At 29.3% G+C, this 23,259-nt stretch overlaps 1 protein-coding gene across 1 annotated transcript; it reads left to right on the top strand.

The window, feature by feature from the left end:
* The first annotated feature begins 19,708 nt into the window (after positions 1–19,708).
* LOC107429215 (zinc finger protein SHOOT GRAVITROPISM 5) lies at positions 19,709–22,738 on the top strand. The gene is made up of 3 exons (XM_016039867.4): positions 19,709–20,211; positions 20,397–20,796; positions 21,649–22,738. Exons 1-3 carry the CDS (start codon positions 20,097–20,099, stop codon positions 22,496–22,498), a joined length of 1,365 nt encoding a protein of 454 aa, XP_015895353.3. The 5' UTR covers positions 19,709–20,096; the 3' UTR covers positions 22,499–22,738.
* The last annotated feature ends 521 nt before the right edge of the window (positions 22,739–23,259 follow it).

Raw genomic sequence — 23,259 nt, 5'->3', positions numbered from 1 at the left:
ACACGTTATGACGACCAATTGAAAGGAAAATATTAAGTGAAAACCAAAAACCATAAACATAAAAACATAAATGTTTCCAAACAAGAGGGTTTAGTAAGAAAGTAAATTGCTACTTAAAAGAAAGTAATTTATGGGCGATGGCATATTGCCATACAATGTATATAGAGGAAGTAAGAAAAAATAAATAAATAAATAAAGAAGGACACGGCGTAAATAATTCATTATTGAGCTACTCGGTTAATAAACAAGACCACCAATCACCACTCAATGAGTTATAAAATATATATGTTATGTTGAATTTAGCTACTTTGGCTGTTGCATGGCATGAAAATAATATCCCTTCAAGTATAAGATATCACTTTTTACCATCAAATCATCTCTGAAATGCCAACGATTCTTTATGATCTACTATGTTGAGATTTAAAAAACCACCAAGAAAGCTCTTTCCCACCAAATTTACTGATTAGCCAGCTAGTGAAGTCGAGTGGTCTGATATTTTGATTAATTAGGAGATTTAATTTGCACAGTGTTTTGATTACATAATCCCCACTATAATCGTATGCCTATTAAAAACAATTAACATTTGTAAGGATTAAAATTGTTTAAATATACATACATATTAAATCAACTTTTTAATAACTTAAATTTTGAAAATAATGGTAATTTATTAATAGGACGGACATCTATTATAGCAAGATTATATTATATATATACACACACACCAAATCTTTTATTAGGTCACTTGATATATAATATACATAACACTATCTCTAATCATAGCTGTTTGTTCGATGGCTTTCATGTTTTTTAAAATTAAAAGATTTGGTCTTATAGATCTTTAATATCATCAAATTTACCAAATAAAATATTTAAAATGTTGACTATATACATATATATGCAATGCTCTTGTGAGAACTATCTTTCAACTCATAATGGGTGATATGATGACTTGACAAGTATATCTTATTAAAAACCTAGTTAGCTATGGATATAACAATCTTAAATACTTGTCATATTATTATTTATTTGTTATAAATTAAAAGATAGTTATCAAAAGATTAAGTTTGTACACACATATATCTATATATGGTTACGATCTAATTTGCTAAGTAGCTCACCTCATGAGCCACATAAGGGTGGAATTGGCAAACTATGGATAACAATACCAATTTACAATGTTTATTTTTATTTTAACTTTCTAAAACTAAAAAATTAACTATGGATAACAATACCAATTTACAATGTTTATTTTTATTTTAACTTTCTAAAACTAAAAAGTTAATATGGAAAAGTAGACTCTTTAATGATACTTAATTAATATTTAATTAAATCATCACATGGTATGTATATCTAATATATTTTTCTTAAAAAAAAAATAAAAGGCCTATTTTATCATTTTTTGATTTTTAAAACATTATTTACAAAATATAAAACAAAAAAATAATTAAATATATATTTATATATATATTTTAAAAAAAATAATGGATGTTTGGCAATCCGGGATCTCAAGATTGCTCGGGTTTGTTTAGGCAGTCCTAAGTATCCAGCTCATTCGAGCAAGCCCATATATCAGGCCTATAGGTGGGCACAAACCTTATATGAACCAATCAAATCAACCAACTGGTACGATATGGTTTGATTTTGGCCAATAGTCGAGTCGGTTCAATTTGGACAATTTTTATCCTAAATCAAACCAAATCAAAACGATTATATTATATATATATATATTTAATATTTTTACTATAATTAATTATATTTAATATATTTTTATGTTTTAAATTATTCAATTAAATATATTAGTAATATTAAATTAAAATCATAATTAAATTATTGAGAAATAAAATTAATAGTAAACCCAATCAAACAAAACCAAAGATAGCCGTGTAAGTTTGGTTTGATTTCTCCTTATGATTCGGTTTAGTTTGGTTTGTTAAAAAAAGTACAAAAACCTTACTAAATTGAATTGACACCTACCCTTAGTTGTGTCCATTTGGATGATCCTGAAGACCAAATCCATTCGAGCAGTCTTTGACATCTAGCCTGTAACATCCCGTCCCGAAGTATACCGGAAATTTTCCATGTTTGATCAAGGTTGACCGGGTTTGACGGTCGTTGAGCGAGAAAGGGTCAAATGTTGACTTTTTGCTCCTGATGAAATTTCACATTGATCAAGGTACCGTTAAAAAATACACGTTGTCACGAGTTTATAGACTAGTAGCACGTTGAAGAAGGAGCTACGGTTTGAAAGTTATGAGCAAAACAAGTTAAGGTCCAAACTGTCCAAGAGATGCCAGAGTTGACTTTTTGTTCATGCAAAGTTGAGCTTTGACTCATACATGTTTGTGAAATATTCGTCGATACGAATTCATAGACTAGCGGCACGCTTAAATTGGACATCTGGTTAAAAAATTATGGACCTGTAAATTTTTCGACTATAGTATTATTTTAATATTATTTTATATAATTGTTTATTTATTTTCTTTTTCTTTTTCTTTTTTTCTCCCCACGTGTGAAAAAAAAGGGAGAGGGGGGGGGGGGGGGGGGAACACGGGACTTTCTTCTTCTTCTTCTCCTTCTTCTTCTTCCTCCCGACGGGTCCCTCTCTCTCAGTCTGCATTTTTTTCTTCCGGCCATCGGACGGCCACACGTGCCAGGCGAGCTCAGCCGTCGATTCTCCGGCCGGTTGGCCGATGGACACGCTGGGATCGGTGCCCAACATCGGCGGCCGGCGTCTTCCCTGTTGACCAGTTTTCCGGAGGCTACCGGCGGCGTGACTGGTCTTTTTCCATGAATTTGGGCCCCCTGAATCCGTTTCCAAGCTTGAATTGGCTCAAATCTTGCTCATTCGTGAGATATGACAAGAGATCTGTTTCGGTAGCAACTTCACGGTAGGATTCTGGCTACCTCCAGCGGCGGTTGGACCAATTGAAGGTATCTTCTTGATGCTCTCATCATAAGCTTCAAATTGGTAGCTAGAATGTGAATTATAATTGAGTAATTAGGAAGTTGCCATTGATGAAGTTAAGTTGTGTTTATGTTGAAATTGGATAGAGATTGGACAAGTCCTTAGCCAGTTGCCATTACATTTGGGTTCTTAATGATTGTTAGAGGCTAAAGAAATGGTTAATTTGAATTAATTGTCAAGATATTGAAAAATCCGAAATTTGCAGTTTAGGTCATATGGGTTCATCTAATTTTCTATCAAATTAGAGTGGACAATGTTGATAATATTAAGCAGAAGGTGTAAAAGGATTGTTATAGATTTTGTGAGTTTACTTGTTATGTTGATTGGAATTATTACACCAAAATTATAGTTAGCATGTGTATAGATTGATATATATATATATATATATATATATATATATATATACACATGTACGGTAAACATATGATGCATATATGTATGTATATATACATATATATATATATATATATATATATATATGAAGATGTGTGATGTTATATGGAAATACATAATTATATATATGTGGATATATATGTGAGCTAGCCCCATAATCATGTCGTCTACGAGTCCAGGGGATCAGACGGCCAATATAGGCAACCACCCTGGTTTGTATTGGTAGCAGAGTGCCGGTGACAACTGGAATCATGGATCACGTAGCATGTTAGAAGGTATCGTACGTATCTCCATTACGAGCGTGGATTTTAAGATATGATTTTACTTATTTATGTTATGTTATCTATTTGTGAATTAATTTTTTACTAATATTCTTAATGATGTTATTATATTCTTATTAATATTAATTGCATTTAACTATTTATTTAATCATTATTATTACTGTTATCGGGATTCTTATTATTATTTATAATGATTATTTTTATTGTAATTCAAATTCCTATTATTATCATTATTATAATTATAGTTGTTATTATTGATTATTATTTTTATTTTTATTTTTATTTTTATTAACACTATTATGAGATCTTTAATTTTAATTTTGTTATTGTTTTTATTATTATTACTACCATATAGTATCTTCGGATAAGTATCACAGCCTACAGGCAAGAAAGATAGCCATCAGACAAGTATAATAGTTCTCAGACAAGTGGTAGCCTTTGGGTAGGTGAGATAGCCCTCAGGCAAGTTACATTAATATATGTATGGGAATATAATAGCCCTCAGGCAAGTTACATCATTACCATCATCATTAAAATGTTTGTTATAGTTTTTGATTGTTAATGTGATGTTGTTCTTACATTTCTTTCTATGTTACGCATTGGCATATTTGTAAAACGATATTTAAAGAGTATTTGACATGCGTAGCACTAAGTGGGCGGACGAGAATCTATGATGGTATATCTTAATTGGTTATTTGCTAAATTAATTCCATTATATGCCTTTTATATAATTTGTTATTGAAGTGCTGCCAGTTGTGGAACTTAAATTGTAGTAATGTGGGAGGAATAAGGTGGTGTATATAGAAGTGTATTTTCAGTGCAGGAAAATTGTGGTAAGTTCAACCCTTAGGGGAGATTCTGCCGGATTTTCCATTGGAGGATCCGGTAGAGTTTCCCTGGAATCAGGGCTTGTCTAGGGTTACGGTGAGGAATTTTGGACGGGTCCTGACAGTTGGTATCAGAGCTCTAGGTTCTAGTATTCCTAAGGGACTGTGCATTGTTGTTTGTCCCATCGGTGTCTATTCATTGAGGTGTTTGTGATCCACGACCCCATTCAAGTGGTCTTGACCCATTCTCATTTAGAAATTCTTGACCTCTATCTCGTTGGATGATACCAAATTCATGGTTAAGATTACTTTATATTATATTAAACTTGTTTCTAAAATAAGGGAAAATAAAGTAATGTTGTTTCTTAATTTTTGTTTTTAAAAATTATTTTCAAAAAATAATGGTCAAATCCCTTTAAGTATTTATAAAACTATTATTTGTTTTATAAAACAAAAAATAATTTTAAAAATAGCTAGCCAAACATGTTTAAAAAATTTCTACATTTTCTTTTTTACCGACATTTAACATATAATTAAGCGACATCAGTCTATGTATTGAAAAGTAGATCACTACATGGTCTACCAAATTATTATTATGACCATCAGTATGAGTTGGTACAAGAAGTACTAGAGAGCTACTTGGTGTCCAATCCTACATTGTTCAGGCTTGAAATAGAGGATGATTCAAATATAATGATAGTTAATTTCATAGCACCAATGCCTTTACGGAGCGATTAGCTTTAAAGTTTGAGAAAAATATGAAGTTAAGCATGCTCAGGTGAGAAAAGTCCAATAATGGATAATCTCCTAGGAAGCTTTGAACAAAAAATCTTACATTGAGTGCGATGGAAAAATTAGGGATAATATTGACAGAGAGTAATACGTCTGCCAATAAAGATAGAATGTTACAAATAGTATCATATCCTGTACCCAGCCAGAAGTATGCCAGTGAGGATGCTAGGCTCTAAAGAGGGTGAATTGTGACAATCAATGTGGGTTAGTGCAGGAGGCATTAGCAAATTACTTGATGTCCAATCCCACATCATCCAAGTGTGGAGCAGGAGATGGTTCAATAGTAACTCTTATAATAACGGAATCTTTTCAGAGCGATTGATTTCAGGATTTGAAAGAATTCCAAAGTTAAGCGTGTTCAGGCTAGATTAGTCATAGGATAGTTAACCCTTAGGAAGCTCTGAACAAAAAATCTCATACTTACCCATATCAACTGCGATTGAAGACAAGGTGTTACAATTATCATATATATATATATATATATATATGTATGTATGTATGTGCGGCGTGTTACAATTGTCATATATATATATATATGTGTGTGTGTGTGTGTGTCATTAAGCATAATAACTAGGAAATAATTCAAGTTTTCAATAATACCATGTACACTTTTTGAAGGAGCCTAAATTACCTTTATATCTTGATTAAAGTTAAATAACTTTCAAAATTCTTTTTATTTTTATTTTTTTTTACAATAATCAATTTGAATATTTCAAAATCTGTTTTTCTATATTTTTAATTAATTTTTATTCAAACAATGTGACAATTTTTTTTTGCTTTATTTTCTATTAAAACACTATGATAATTTTAATTACTTAACCTTTCTTAAGTAAGTTATAATATTTCATAAATATATATATATATATATATATATATATATATATTTGAATAAATTTGAAAAATCATAATATATTTAATTATATATATTTGACACAGTATCATACACTTTAATACATTAGTAAAATATATTTTAAAAATTATCACTTGGATAAAAAAAAACTTATTTGATTAAAATCACCATAAATATATAGATATATATATATATATATATAGATATATATATATATATATATATACATATATATATATATATTTTCAAATTGAAAAATCATGACTTAGTTTAAATAAAATTTATTAAAATACCAAAAAATTTTGAAGTCTCTAATTAATTATTGCAAAAAAATAAATAGAAAAGAAAAGAAAGGAATTTTGGTAGTATGGGTATAAGGGTATTTCAGATTCCTTCAAAAGGTATAGATAATATTATTAAAAATTTAAGAGATATTTTCGTATTTATCCAAAACATGAGAGTACAAATAAAATATTCCCTAACTACTTATCAATAATAAGGAGGTTGGATGTACCAAATTCGCTGCAATTGGTATAAGAGCTCCCTAGCAATCGTGTAAACTTGCATCGATCTATAAATACATAAATTAATGCAAAATTGAATAACATAAGAGAGTAGGCATGTTAGGTGTAAAGTAGCGTGTAAACTAACATGAAGTAAGATCTTAATCTGCTTTAATTTGCTTCCAATATGTAAAAAATCTGACTCTATCTCTGAAGCCGTGAGGGATATTGATGGAGTCAAATTAATATTCCTAATATACACGGCATCTAAATTTGGAGCTTCCATGGCAGATCAATTAATTACCAGCAGGGGTGGAAGGAATCCCACTGCAAACTTATTAATTGAAGAGGTTTTGGTACAATGATATTGGTCAAGATTTTATTATAACTTTTATTTTTATTTGGAGATATTATTATAACTTGTAACCAATTCTCTCCCATTTTTTTTATTTTTATTTCTTTATTTAAATTTATCTTTCTCCTCTAATTTATCTCCTCCAGATTAAGACAGAATTTATTTGTATAAATATTCTTCTGCTTTTAACAATTTCAATATTTAGTAGAAGAAAAAATTGTGGGAAAAAAGAAGAATACTTCATAAACAAGAAGAAGAAGCAGCAGAAAGAATATGTCTCTCATGAAGAAAATTTAATATTATGGATAATTGCATAAGAAGCTAAGGAAAATAATTTTTTGGTCCACAAGTGTCCTATTCTATTGTCGTCTGCATATCATTTACACAGAAATTGGTTTTGGTTGACAACCATTAATTTGCGTTTGCAGAAGAAAATATAAATTGAATTCTCTTTATATATATAGTTTATAGTAAAAAAGGGTATTAAAGACGTGACAACTAATCTAGCGATGGCAATTTGCACCGGATCAGCTTGTTCCTGCGGTATCCTACCCTAATGGGATGGTGATTTCCTAGTTAATTGGGATGGCATTTTAGGTCGGGATTGGGGTGGAGTCAGGGAGTGTATTCCCAGCCCCATATCTACCCCATTTACACATAAATGATAAATATTATAATTTTTCTTTTTTTTTTTTTTTACAATTTGCTTTTTTTTCTTGATTTTACCAAATTTTAAAAATATTATTTTTAAAGAATTATAATCGCTTAAAAATATATAATTAAAAAAATAATTAAACAAGGAAATAGGTTGGGGAATGGGAATCCTTGTCCTGACTCTAATTAAATAAGGAATGAGGTGGGGATAAGAAAGGGTTGGATAGCTACTCCGACCTTTGATTTTATGCCATGTGTAACACTTTCTAAATCAGCAAACATACTAAACAATTCTTTCTCTCCCATAAACAAAACTCTATTTCACGGAAAACCAAAATTTAAAGCTAAAGTTGGGAACATAAAACTATCCAACCCTTTGGCAACAAAAAGTGAGCCAATCCAGCACAGATGGTCATGGTTTGAAGAGGTTTTGGAAGTTACATGGTTTTTGGGGTAGATTTGCCAATAGAGAACAACAAGTTGGAAGCTTTTGTTTCTATGAAATTCAAACAATTCTACAACCTCTATTTGGTATTGACTTCATCTTACTGTGTTTCACCATCAAAATAAACCAGCATAAGAAATGATTAATACTAAGTGAGATGGGTCATTCCAGCGTAGGAGACAAAGCAATTCCAAAATTCTGAATTTTGATGTAGATGAGAAGAGAAGAGAAGCTTCCATTTGTGAAAGAGAAAGGGACATTTGATATGTTAGCTAATATGGAATGTGTTCCATGTGGTATAAAATTAAAGGTAGGAGTACTAAAACTCAATACTACATGTACGAGAGTTTTTTTGGGGACAGGGATGGAGAAACGAATTTTGGACATCCACAAAGCCATTAAAACTATTATTATACATATATATATATATATATATATATATATATATATATATATATATATATATATATATATATATATATATATGTATGTATGCAATCAGACTTACATTAAGTAGATTTGATGATTTTAGCATAAGATTTTTTTTATTAATCATTAATTTACTTCAAAAGTTTAAATTTAAAAATGCATTTATAGTTTACTAAGTTTATATAAGGTTCATTTTTCTCATATATGATTTTGTTATGTTAGTAAATTCATATTAAATCATTATTTGATTTTTAAATCTTAGCACGTGAAATGAGCTAAATGCTAATAAAATAAGACTGAGCTAAATGCTAATAAAATAAGACTTGATCGTAAAATCATTTAGTCAACCTAATGTAAGCCTAACTATATATATTATTAAAACTAAGTCTTTTATCTATGTGGTAAAAGTTTAACTATTAGATAAAATAATTATTAATATTTGAATTAAAATCGAAAATTCTAGATGTAATTTGGCAATATTTAGCATTTGCTATAAAATCACCTTTTACTTTAAAAAGTTAACCATTAATTGATTTTTAAATCTTAATATGTGAAATGTGCTAAATGTTAATAAAATAAGATCTGATTGTAAAACATCTAGTCAATCTGATGTAAGCTTGATTATATATTGTCAAAAGTAAGTCTCTTATCTATATGGTAAAAATTTAACTATTAGATAAAATGATCATTGATATTTGAATTAAAATCTAAAATTGTAGATGGGATTTGGCAATCATTAGCATTTGCCATAAAATCATCCTTTACTTTAAAAAGTCAAGCAATCCTTGATTAGAGAATTCTTATACATATATATGTATATATTGGAAGTTTCACCATAGGATCGTCCTGATAGATTACTTTAAAGGTTGACATTTAAAGATATATATGGAGTTTAAATACGTATATTTAGAGTTCACTTTGCATTTGGGGTTTAATATGCCATGAAGCTCATATAGTTAGATTACATTTTTGATTGTATAATATATAAAATTAAGCTCACATTAGGTCATTAACATTAGGATTACTCGAAGGGCTTGGATTTAAAAATTAGTTAATGATTAAATATGAATTTACTGATATAATAAATATCTATTAGGGAAAATGAACTTTGTAGGGACTCAGTAAACTAGAAATATATATTTCAATATTATCTCTTGAAATCATTTGATAGTTAATAAAGAAAGTTAGGATAGATTGACCTTATATGAACATAGTTATATCTATATATATATATATATATATAATAATTCTCATATCATATACTCCTTTATTAATCCTTGAATTTTTTTAAAGGTTAAATTGAAAAATGCATTTGAGGTTTATACAGTTTTGATATAGTTCATTTTGTTATTTTAGGTTTTAACACTTTAATAAACTCATGTAAACTCCAAATATATTTTTAGATTTCAATTTTTAAAGTAATTTATGAACTAATAATAAAAGTTCTCATGAAAAATTCATCAAAATATCCAGATGAAAAATCATTAGAACGTCAAAATATTAAACTGACTATATATAGATATATGTATGTATGTATATATAAACGAAAGTGAAAACAACACCATCCATTCATGTTAGCATTTAAAGAAGCCCTTAATTGACACCGGTCCCCTGCAAGCCATTTCAAAAGTGTAGCCATAATTGTACTCCCAACTCTTTGTTACATGCCTTTACATTTACTTGAAAACATGTGGAGTTTTTATGGTTCTGGACCAAGCATCCAATAAAGTTTAAAATCAAAACTAGAAACACAGAACAAAAAAAAAAAAAGCTTGAGGTAATTTTCTGTCCCTAATCATAGCATAGATCTTTTGCCATGGAGAGAGAAGGGCCTTGCACAAATTTGAAGTTAGCCTTAAAAAGGCATAGTAATAAGTAATGAGCCCAAATCATATGGACAAAAAGAGGCTAATGAAACTGTCACACTTCGATAAATATAAGGGCCTGTATTTAGGTATATTTGTCTCTGTATGTTGCCAAACTTCTAAAAACACTTCTTTTCACTTTCTCAAGAATTTCTTCCCAAAAGAAAATAAATAAATAGACGTTCTCAAGAATTCACCAGACCCTAGTAAATTTTTTTGTCTTTGCTTTGTATATATTTTTTCCTTTTCCTTTCTATATTGTTCCTTTCATTTTCCTTTTCCTTTTGGGTAACTTTTTTTTTCCTCCTCCCAATTTTTATTATTGCTCAAGGCAGGTTGGCTTTTCAGAACCTGACATTACCCACCAAACAACTTGTCAGCCCTTTTCTCTCTTCTCTCTCTCTCTCTCTCTCATTTTCACATACAAAAACAAACAAAGTTTTCCCAAGAAAACAAAAATGAAAGTTCCATGAAGGTAGAGAAAACAAACAATCTGAAACAAACAAACAAATCTTCTCTAAGCCTTCAAAAGAGAGAGAAAGAGAGAGAGAGAGAGAGAGAGATATGTGTCCACCTTAGTATTCTGGAGTCTATAACTTTTCCAAATTGTGATACTTATTTTTTTTTTTTTCTTTTTTGGTTTTCAGTGCGATGTTGTAAAGGATAGAGAGAATAGATGCTCAACTTTGGTTCACTTCTTTGGATACCAACAAAACTAAACCAGACAAAGACTTCAGGTATCACTGCAGGAAAACAGAGGGCCATTACTTGCCCTACCCATCATGATATTATTGAGAAAACTCACACCCTAAATATTTCAAATCTTTGTTGGATTATACATTGATTGGAATGTGGAATTTTCAGAGGGATAAGAAAAAAAAAAAAATAGAAAAGAGTGCTTGAGATTTTACATTTGTCTACCCAATTGCCAATGTATCTTAACAATAAATTTGTACGGTTTCCCTGAAGCAAAGAACTATATGAATAAGACTATGAGATATAGGCTTCAAGCCTAGGAAGCTTCTTTACTTCACTACAATTTAGTGATGGCAGATAGAACTCTTCAAAGTACTTAAATGTATAAGCAGATGCAGGAAGACAATATGGGTGCATACATAAATAAGAATTTTCATGCTGGGATAATTTTCTGTAGATCTTCCTTTATATTCGTTTTTTGTATTGCTTTGGTGATTAAGACCTTTTTTCTTTTTTTTTAACAGAATAGCAAAAGGTCCCACTTAAGTGGAAGAGAACCACTGAGACCCTTTTTGGCTATTCATTCAATGACTAATGACTGAGATTTGAAAATATGTATTAGTGGTTATTTGGGTTTATATAGGTTCATTTTGCCCTCTTAAACTTTTAATATTTATGCTTTTTTACATTTAAAGTGTGTGGATTAAGTTTGGGATTATTTTATTAAACTTATAAAGCTTATTAATACACTCTTAAATCCCATCAGGGTGCCTTTTGTGCTAATAAAATGATAACTACATAATATATTACAAAAATATATAATCATTATCAATATCTTAAAAAAAATAATTTTACAGATATTAAAGTATTAATGAATAATATTTATCAAATAATATATGTTAATATATTATTAATTGATATATTTATATATTTAAATTCAATATGGATAAATAAATTATTAAATGAATAAATGAATAAAAAAATAAACTGATTAAATATTGTCATAGCATTCACCACAACATCATCAATTTTGGTTCTCAAAAACCTATTGGTTTTGGTCAAAATCTATCCTATTGTTTTTCATCTGTACAATAAGTATCACTAAATTTAAAATGATGCAAGGTATAGCTTCCAACCCCAATTTAGTTTATACAATGTCCTTATCGAGAAAAATAATAAAACAAGCACAAAAAAAAGAGAAAGATTTGGTAAATAAATTTTATGAATATTTTGGTACCCCTAGTATTATTTAAAAAGAAAAAGAAAAAAAGAAGATATATAATCATATGAAAAATGACAATAGATATCTGTTATATATGTTAATTATATAATTTAATTTTGGATTAATTGTGCGATAGTACACTTAATTTATAAGATTTGTAATTTAAGCTTTCAACTTTCAAATTTAACGATTTAGGCTTTTAATTTTTAAATTTGTTAAACATTGGTCCAATCCACAATTTTGGCAAAACAAACTGGTAGCAGTCTAGTTATGCTCAGAAACTTGCAATACATTTTGTGAGGAAAGAGACTACGGTGCTATCTAAATAAAGTAAAATTGTTATCAATTTGTATGATCAAAATATGGAATTGGATCAATTTGCAACAAATACACAAAATGAGAGCATAAAATGCTACATTTGAAAGTTAAGTACCTAAATCACAAAACGCTATAAGTAAAGGGAATCAAAATGCAACTAATGTTTAATAATCACAAAATCCTATAAAATAAGGATATCAAATTGCAATAAACCCTTTCTTTAATTTTTATCATTTAACATAATAGTACTACTTTAACAGAACGAGGTATCAAGTAGTATTACTCTTTTACAATACTAATGTCTTTTTAAGCAAAAAAATGATGTTTTACTTATTGATGAACAGAAAGACAAATAATTCGTTTAAATAAAAATATAATAATAGTTAAATCTAATGTCAAATAAAGGTGGGAGGCATTCTATATGGATGGATCTAAAAAAAGTTAAAGAGGAAGTTATATATTTTAACATCTACTTAATTGGACTTTTTGGGTTAAGTCAACAGAATTTTTTAAAGCATATATGGGGTTCGCCACGTTGAAATGTGGATTAGTTTAAGAAAAGTTCATTAGATTTGGAATCTACAACACTTGGGAGGGATGATTGTTTCCTTCTTGCTTTTTTTGACGCAGCATGTGATGAGAATCCCTCTCCCATCATCCTTTGCATTCTTTCCAACTCAACAACAAATATAAGCATCTTTCCCACTTTTTCAAATCAATTATTTTATTGTTTTAAAAAGTTCAACTTTATCTCATAATCCATTTCAAAACCCCAACTCTTAAAAAATAATCTTTCACTTTTCTCTCTCTAAATCCAAAAGAAATAAATAGAAGCTACAAATTTTACCCCACACAGACACACACATATATATATATATATGATTTGCTGAAAATGTATTCCCACTTTATATTGTGTCTACATGATATAAATATAGTTGTGAACACACACACACACACACATATATATATATATATATGTATATATATATGATTGGCTGAAAATGTATTCCCTCTTTATTTTGTGTCTACATGATATATATATATATATATATATATAGTTGTGAACCATTGAGAATATAGTCTCGATCCAAGTGGAAATGTGGCAAATTTTGAATGTGTACTTTAATTAACTATTAGCACTTGTCATATTAGGAGATTATCAATATAATATAGAGTCTATGTTTTAAATATATTTAAATTGTATATATGTAGTTCAGATCATATTAAAATATTTTAACCTTTTAAAATTAAGATACAATGCAAATATAAATAGTTAATTTTTAATTGAAAAAGTTAGTCATTTGCACTATATGAGGATATTATAATTTGATAACGTTGGATCGATGTTATTAAGAATTTTATATGCATATTGCTTACATGCATAAGGGTGGATGCTTGAAGCATTCAGCGCAGATTAAACATTTGTCCTTGGAAATACTATCATTACCTAAGGAATGCTCGAGAGTTTTTTTTTTTGGTGAATAAGGAATGATTGAGAGTTGGTCATAGATAGCACTTCGTCTTCATATCCAAGTACTATGGAGAAGACCAAGTAATTAATTTTCACACCCACGGATAAGAGATAATGTTTCAGATTTTTTTTCAAAAAAGAGAGAAACAAAATTAGCATGTGAAAATCATTGCAAATTTGGTCATGATATTTTATTTTTTTGAAAATTTAAATTTACAATAATTTTTATCTTTCATTTTGATATCTCAAACTAAATATTTTAATCATAAATATAAATAATTTATCAACTGAATCAGCATTATTTAGTTTTGTCATAACATATAATGGGTAATTATTTATTTGGCTACTATATATAACATGTTGAATAAATGTTACATATATTTTTGTTCACGACCATACCATTATCATAAGTATAAATAATAATAATAAAAAAAGTAGTAATAAAAATTAAAAGAAAAAAATTTTTAATTAAAAAGATACTTTTCCATAAAAAAAAATGTACTTAATTGTAACCAAAACTTTTAATTACTTTTAGAACTATAATTTCAAGTTTTAATCACAATTTCTCTTTTTAGTGAAATAACAATATTCTACATAATAAGTTAAAAAATAATTCAAATTCACAAAATTCCCTATATATCATAACAAATCCAAATTAATTTAAATTCTCAGTTCATTCATGCACGTCATTGTCATTCACTCGTATTTTTCTCCCTAAAATCACTGCCTTTTTTCAGTTTAGTACAATACTATTATTCTTACTAACTTTGTAGTTTTAGTCTTACTGAATGCATCATGCCCAAGTCTCTCTCTCTCTCTATATGTATCTATATATATATATATATAATCCCCTGGCACATTATTTTGTGGGTACTTTTTTTTTTTTTTTTTTTGGATAAATTATTTTGTGGGTACTTCTACTACTACTTATAAATTCTTTTAATATTTGGAAATTTTCATTATGATCTCTTTTCAATCTCTTTCAATTTGTCGTTTAGTTATGGCTCTTTAGCCAAAATTGTGGTTCAGTAAATTGTCTATGTATATGTTGTTTTTGCTTTACCATGTACTGAGCATGCAAAGCAGTTTTATCAAAATCGGATAGACACGGCGTACTCTAAGCAAATCAATAATGGCGTTGTAAGGTATTTTCAGGTGCAAAATTAATTTTTCCCCTGCTTTCTTTTTTTTTTTTTTTTTGTAAGACAATTTTCCCCAACTTCAATTTATAACTTTAGTTATTACTTTAAAGTATCAGTTATTACTTTTCCTTATTGTTATTTTCTCAAACATACTAGTGAATACTAATGTTTTTATCCAAATAAAAAAAGGAAAAAAAAAAAAAAAGAAAGAAAGAAAGTGAATAACAATGTTTGTAGCATCATCATATTTTACATCATGTTTTATTATAGTAGCTATTTTTTAAAATTTTTCTTCTTGATATCTAAGCGTAGGGATTCAACATCAATTATTATTTAAGAAAACAATAAATTTTAAAACTTTACTTCCATATATATATATATATATATATATATATATGTACATGTAAATATTTTTCATCAATAATTGGGCATTTACATGCATCTTAGCTGTACATTTATATATATATATATATATATATATATATATATACATATATAATTTGTTATAAAATGCATGCTTGCATATGAAAATAAACATGTACACACATAATTACATATAATCCAATGCAATTGGATAGTAGATTACATATAATCTAGCATGAACATGTTTGATGCCATGCATGTGTACATATTTTATAGCAAAACTGTATATATATATATATATATATATATAGTTAGTTAGTTAGAGATTTATATAAGGAGGATTATGATTTAAAATTAGATCTTTTTTTATTAATTAGCCATTTGATCACATCCACAATTAGAATTTAAAATTTAAAAAATAATCAAATATAGTTTTGTGACATACTAATTAAAACCAATGAATCTTGTCAAGACCTGTTGACTAATAAATAAAATTTTAAATTTCAATCATTCATGCGATCCAAAAAAATGAAATATAAAGTTCTAAAATTAATTATGATATTAAAAATCCGATTTGAGTTTGACTATATATATGAGGGTCAGATCCATATACTAACATATTGGACAAATTCTTTTGATAAATGTTATTTTATCTATTAAATGGATAAATCTAATGGTTTATCAATAATAGAATAACTATTAATAATTTTTCAATACTTATCCGTTATAGATGTTTTCAATTAAAAGCTAAAATAATTTATCAAATATTTTGGTATATGTTGAATGCTACCCATATATATCTATATCTATATCTATATATATATATATATATATATATATTAGGTGGTGGTTATTTATGTGAATGATAATGTGACATACATCCATATGTGCCAAGGGATGCATGTACATATATATGTTGCAGCAGGCATGCCAATTAGATAAAATATATTTGAAAGATTTAAGAGCCAAGACATTTTACTATTCGATAACATATTACTATAGTTTTGATTGTGATATCATTAACAATGTCCTTCTCAAACTATACATAATTCAAGCCGACAAACATTACATATGATTTTTTTCTTCTTTTTTCATATCTCCTTCATGATCATCATCTTAGGGAAAAAAAAAAAAAAAAGGTCTTGCCCCAATTATTAAGTACTGTCCCATGCATGAAACTAATTATTTCAAGAAATCAACAATAAAATAAAATTAAAACAACGCCTTTTTCTTTTGCTTTAATATATTAGAAGTCTGAAATCCATTATATATACAATAATCTTCAGTAGTGGATGATAAATAGTTATATTAATTTCGTTCAAACTAATTAATTAACAGCATAACTAAGCTATCAAAGAAGCAAATAACTTATTAAAATGTAAATAAAAAAGGAAAAGAAAAATTGAGATGAGAAAATAATTGAGAACATAATTAGTGGAAGTGGGACTTTTGAGCTGGTGGCCCTTTAGGTGGAGATAGGGTGTAGAGGTGGCGATGCATGTTTAGATTCGATGGAACATATTGAAGTGTGTTTTGGATAACAAAGATATATATAGAAACAAACACAACATATATACGGGGAAAATGGCAAACATTTTGAAAAGTCAATCTCAACGTTATCTTTTCTAGTCTTTCAACGTAAAATTAGCCCAAATTATATGTATGTATGTATGTATATATATATATATATACACGTTTCTATGAGTTTTCTATTCTTGTATATCAGAATTCATCTCCTAAAAACTACCAATTTATCCTAGGAAGTTGATGGGATGAATAAAAATGGAATAATATATGGAATCACAAAAATTATCAAAATGGAAGAACTGGGATAATGAGTACACGAAAGAAAAAGAACCTTTTATTGTAATTCCTATGATGCACTTGGAGCCTATCGGCAGAAAAGAATCCATTTACATAGTCTTTTGTAACCGCGGTAGCGACTAGATCAACGTATTATTATTACTTCAAAAGAAGCTTTTATTGAAGTTCATTATTAATTAATACCTTTGGTTTTACATGTTAGTCCTTTAAAAAATTTGTTTTTTAATACTAAAAATCTAACTAATATATAAAAGCAAACAATTGAGGGTAAGCATTTATATATTTGTGTTTTTAGTTGATCATGTGGATTTTTTTTTTTTTCGTGTATACATTAGCATATCTCTAAGGATATATTAGGAGATAATTCTTACTAGAATATTTTTGTCTTATATATAAATTAATTTAATTTGTCTCTTAGGAGATATGTTTTGTAACGACCAGTGTAACAAGGTATGAACTATTAGCAAGTTACCTAATGTTTAATCCCATATTATTTAGGTGTAGATAAAATAATAATTTAAATATAATAATAGTCACTTTTATAATGCCAAAACATTTTTAAAATGGTTGATTTTAGATTCGAAAGAAATCAAAAATTAAGTGGGCTCAAGCAAAAGTAATTTAAAGATTATTGACCTTCTAAGAAGCTCTGAATAAAAAACTCATACCGAATGTGATGACAAATTGGCGACAATGTTGGTGGGGTATTACAAATGGTATAAAAGCTTGTAACCAATTAAAAGTATGCCAGCGAGGATGCTGGATGCCATGTGTATGTGGATGTAGTGGCACTGATAGGCTCTTTGGTGGGAGTAGATTGTTACATCCAGTATGAGTGGATATGGAGCACTGGCAAGCTATCTAGTGTCAAATTCTACATGTATTAGTGCATATGGAGTAATGGCAAGCTATTTAATATCAAATTCTATATTGTATCTTCCAAGGGAATGAATTGTGACTCTCAATGTAAGTGAATCTAACAGACTATTTGATGTTCAATCCTATATCATCTAAATATAGATTAGGAGATGATCTGATGTCATTGATATTAGTTTTCAAACCTGAAGTTAAGCATATCTTTCAGAATGATTGATTTCAGTTTTCAAATCCAAAATTAAGCATAATTAGTGTTACATATTTAGAGTTTTTAAACAAATTTAAATGAAATTCGGGAATAGCATAGTGTGGAAGGACTACTGTTTGACAAAATTTTAAAATTGTTATAATCAAATAGAAAAGCATTAATTTTTGAAATAATTTCGTTGACATTTTCTTCATTAATTTAGAATAAATAAGCAGTGATATGAAAATTCACAAGATGTTAACAAAATTATAATTCGTTTGAATTTATGATCGAAATTAATAAGAAAAGCCCATTAAATTAATCAGTTTTTCTCCAACTCACCCAGTCATCCCCTGATTTTGACGGTGAGAAATTATAAGTTAAAAACAAAAATTAAGTTTTTCTAATTTTTAGAAAAGGAAATAAACAAATACGAAAGAAAAAGAAAAAGCAGATGAGGGGCCAAAGTCTATTAAAAATTCACCGCATGGACCGCGACTTTACTGCCAGCACAAAAAAGAGTACGTTTAAACGTTTTGACAGCTCCTCTCAAAAAGAAAGCAAAAACAAATAAAAATAAAAAACGTTTTTGAGTTTTTTGACAACAAAATTTTTGAAGCCCATAGAATCATACAAAATTTAATATATAAATACATTAAAAAAATAAATAAATATATATATAAGGAGTAAGTCGGCAAATATATATTTCTGGGAATTGAAGAAAAAACAAATAAATAAACTTTAAAAAAAAAATGATTACAGAGCTCATGAAAGTGACCAGTCGTGCTTCCTTTTTACCTTTTCAAAAGCTGCGTCCAAAGACACACATATTAATCAGGTTTTTCTTTTTAGCTTTGCTATAAATTAATAAGCCAAACAGTTACTTTACTTAATGAAAAAAAGGAAAAAGGCAAAAAAAAAAAAAAAAAACAAAACTCATTTTTTTAACCCCCATTTTTTTTTTGGCACTTTTTTTCAGAGAGAGAAAAAGAGAAGTTGGTCACGTGAGGAGGGAAGTGAGCTCACGTGTAATAGAGGGGTATGGCCTGCATTTATTCATGCAAATTACAGTGTGATGAATAATGACTGTTTGTTTTCTTATGAGTGAGTAGAGGATGTTTTTTTGTTTCTGTCCAAATTCTGTGTGTGTTTGTGTGGGGCTCAAAGTTTCAAGCATTGTGATTGGGTCAGCCATTTTTTCTCTCTATCTCTCTAAACTTTCTCTCTCTAACCCTATTTCACTACTGTAGAGAGAGAGCTTTATAAACAAGACTTGCCTCAGCCTTACCTGCTCAAGGTGAGGGGTCAATGAAACACTAAGAAAGAAAAGGAAGAAAAGCTTCATGGAAATAAAAGAAAAGAAAGAAAAGCTAAAAAGCTCTTAAAGCTTAAAAGAAAGTTTTTTGCAGAAAGCAAGAGCTTTTTTATTTATTTATTTTCCTCTCTCTCTCTCTCTCTCTCTCTCTCTCTATCCATTTTCTCTCTAAAGCTGAAAAACCCACTATTCCAATTTAACCAGGTGTACAGGTAGGGATTGATTTTGTGTGTGTGTTTATTTTTCCTTATAATCTTCCCCCACTAAAACACAAAAAAAAAGAAAAAAAATCTCTCTCTCTCCTTCTCTCTCAAATAAAACCCATGCTGGACAATAACACTGCTTCTTCTGCTGCTCCATCTTCTTCTGATGCTTTTGCTTCTTTAGAAAATGGGGTCACAAATAACAAAAGGAAAAGAAGACCAGCAGGCACTCCAGGTAAACAATATATCAAACATTTAAACTGCACAACAACGAAAAAAATTAAAAAAATAAAAAAAAAATCTTCTCTTCTCTTCGTATTTTCTCAATATCTTTTCCAAAACTTTTCTGGGTCAATCAAATTTTGTGTTTATTTTGATGATTCTGAATTGAATTTTTAATTTTTAATTTTTGATATATAGATCCAGATGCAGAAGTTGTGTCTCTATCTCCAAAAACCTTATTGGAATCGGATAGATATGTATGTGAGATCTGCAACCAAGGGTTTCAAAGAGACCAGAACCTTCAGATGCATAGGAGAAGACACAAAGTTCCATGGAAATTGTTGAAAAGGGAAAACCAAGAGGTGAAGAAGAGGGTGTTTGTTTGCCCGGAACCAAGCTGTTTGCACCATGACCCATGTCATGCTCTTGGAGATCTTGTTGGGATAAAAAAGCATTTCAGGAGGAAACATAGCAATCATAAACAGTGGGTTTGTGACAAATGCTCTAAAGGCTATGCTGTTCAATCTGATTACAAAGCTCATCTCAAAACCTGTGGCACCAGAGGACATTCCTGTGACTGTGGCCGTGTATTTTCCAGGTTCTTTTTTCTTTTCTTTTCTCTTCCCAATTCCCCAGTCCAAACAATAATCCTTGGTTGGTAAATTGTAATTGGTAATTTAGTACTCCTTTAATTCTCAGTATAGCAGTTTTGGATTGATTTTACAGGTTTCAATCGCTTATGCTTTTTCTAACCCTAAAATCTTTCTTCCATCTTTCTTCCACAAAAAACAAATCTTTGATTCGATCAAGATTTTTTTTTCCCTTTTTTTTTTCTCTCAAATTAATGCTTTTTTTTCTTATTGGTCTCTCTCTCTCTCTCTCTCTCTCTCTCTTTTTCTCTCTCTCTCTCGGGTTTCTAATACATTCCCTGAATTCAAAATTTTTTATTTATTTTTTAAGTGTTTCTAAATTCTATGTGTTATAAATATAATTCCTTGTCGCCGTACGTACTTGACCTCATTAGCGTTCCTTTCGTTATGATCTAAAAAAATAACCCAATAGAAGTTCAATTTTGCTGAAAGAATCACTATTCCCAATAATAGATTTTCCATATAGCTATGCTAAAGACATATTGGAGCCAGCTTAAACACAAACACACACGCACAGAGACCCCATTTTGATTTCTTTATTACTTTTATAATTATCAAATATACTAAACAAACTAAAAACCTAGTCAAAGTATATAATAGATATTCATATATATACTATATATTAATAATGTTTTTGTTTGGTAACCCTACAAACAAGAAGAAGAAGCTCTCCCTATTGTTTTTCTTAATACTAAATAATTCTCAAGAAGAAAAAAATACCATTTTCTTTATTTTGCCAAATTATATCACTTTGAATCATTCTTTCTAAATGTTCTTTTGTTTCTTTGTGGGGTTTTCAGAGTAGAGAGTTTCATAGAGCACCAAGACACTTGCACCATCCGGCAAGTCCGTCCTGAATTACAAGCTCTTCAACCGGCTTGCTCGTCTCGAACGGCTTCGAGTACGAGCCCTTCAAGTGACGCCAATTTCACCATCCAAACTCCATTGCCAGGGCTTCCAATGTCGAATAAACCGACTACGGCTGAGCCCGTGTTTCTTTGCTCGTCGGAGAGGAATAGTAATAGTAATTGTCAACCTTCTTCTTCCAATCATCTTCAGCAACAACAACAACAGCACATTCTCGAGCTACAGCTACTTCCGTCCTCAGATAACCTTCTGAAAAACTCGGGAGATAATAAAAATAATATTAATAATTACGCCACGCATTTGAAGCTCTCGATCGGCTCTTCTTGCGAAGAGGAAGAAAAAAATGAAAAACACCAACCAACAACCGATCACAAAGGAAACACTACCATTACTGAAGTTTCCAAGTTGCAAGAGTTTGCTAACGAAGAGCTGAAGCTGGCTATGGCAGAGAAAGCATACGCGGAAGAAGCTAGACGCGACGCCAAGCGGCATATAGAGATGGCGAAGCTTGAATTTGCAAATGCTAAGAGAATCAGACAGCAAGCTCAGGCTGAACTAGAAAAGGCTCAGCTCCTGAAAGAGCAAGCTTCGAAGAAGATAAGCTCTACCATTTTGCAGATCACTTGCCAAGCTTGCAAGCAACAGTTTCAAACTTCGACGACGGCGGCGGCGACGGCGGCGACGACGCCGGCATTGGCTATGGTGGTTGGTGGTGTTTCTGATGAGACTTCTTTGGCTATGAGCTACATGTCATCAGCTACTACAGAAGGTGAAGATATATAATACGACGTCGTTGTGATAATTTATCATCCCCATGAGAGATATAATCATACAACCACGTTTACTTTTTTAAACCCATAGTTATTATTATTATTTTTTTTTGATAACCCTATTTAAGGGAAAAAAAAAAAAAAAAAAGCTCATAATTAATCTGTTTGTTTTTTTTGTTACTGTTTTGTCAGTTTTCTTTTTGTTGTATTGAGTAGGTCCTTATTTTATTGCCCCATAGCTATGGGGGTGTTGATTAAAGTGTTATTATTATTATTATTATTATTTTTTTTTTTTGTAACTGGGCCGTTTGTATTGATTCAAATATTTGATACATATCATCAATTGTTATAATTTTGAAAAAAGAAGAAAAACATTAAAAAAACAATAATACTATATATGCTTCTTTTTTTTTTTTTTATATGAAGGTTTTCCTTGCATTTAATAGTGATCAAAACGTCTTTGACAGTGATAATAAATTAACAGAAACTTCTGATATCCTGTGCACTTAATTTCCCTCCTGCTTTATGACAAGAAATTAATTAATATTTCCAGGATACTTTTGCCTTTTTACCGAAGTAGTTTTCAAATTTGGTACCAACAGGTTGTGGGAAATAAAATGCGAGCATGGGAAAGAAATTTCGGCACGTTATGTTTCTCTTAAGTTAAATACATGAATAGTATTTTACGTTAAAGTTGGGGTACACAAACTGTATTTTCTATAGAAGAATTAACAAAGAATATTCGGACATAAAATAAAAGTGAAGCTAATTATT

Source organism: Ziziphus jujuba, chromosome 12, assembly GCF_031755915.1.
Source record: "Ziziphus jujuba cultivar Dongzao chromosome 12, ASM3175591v1".
NCBI classification, from domain to species: Eukaryota; Viridiplantae; Streptophyta; class Magnoliopsida; order Rosales; family Rhamnaceae; genus Ziziphus; species Ziziphus jujuba.
This window is presented reverse-complemented; position numbering and strand designations above follow the sequence as displayed.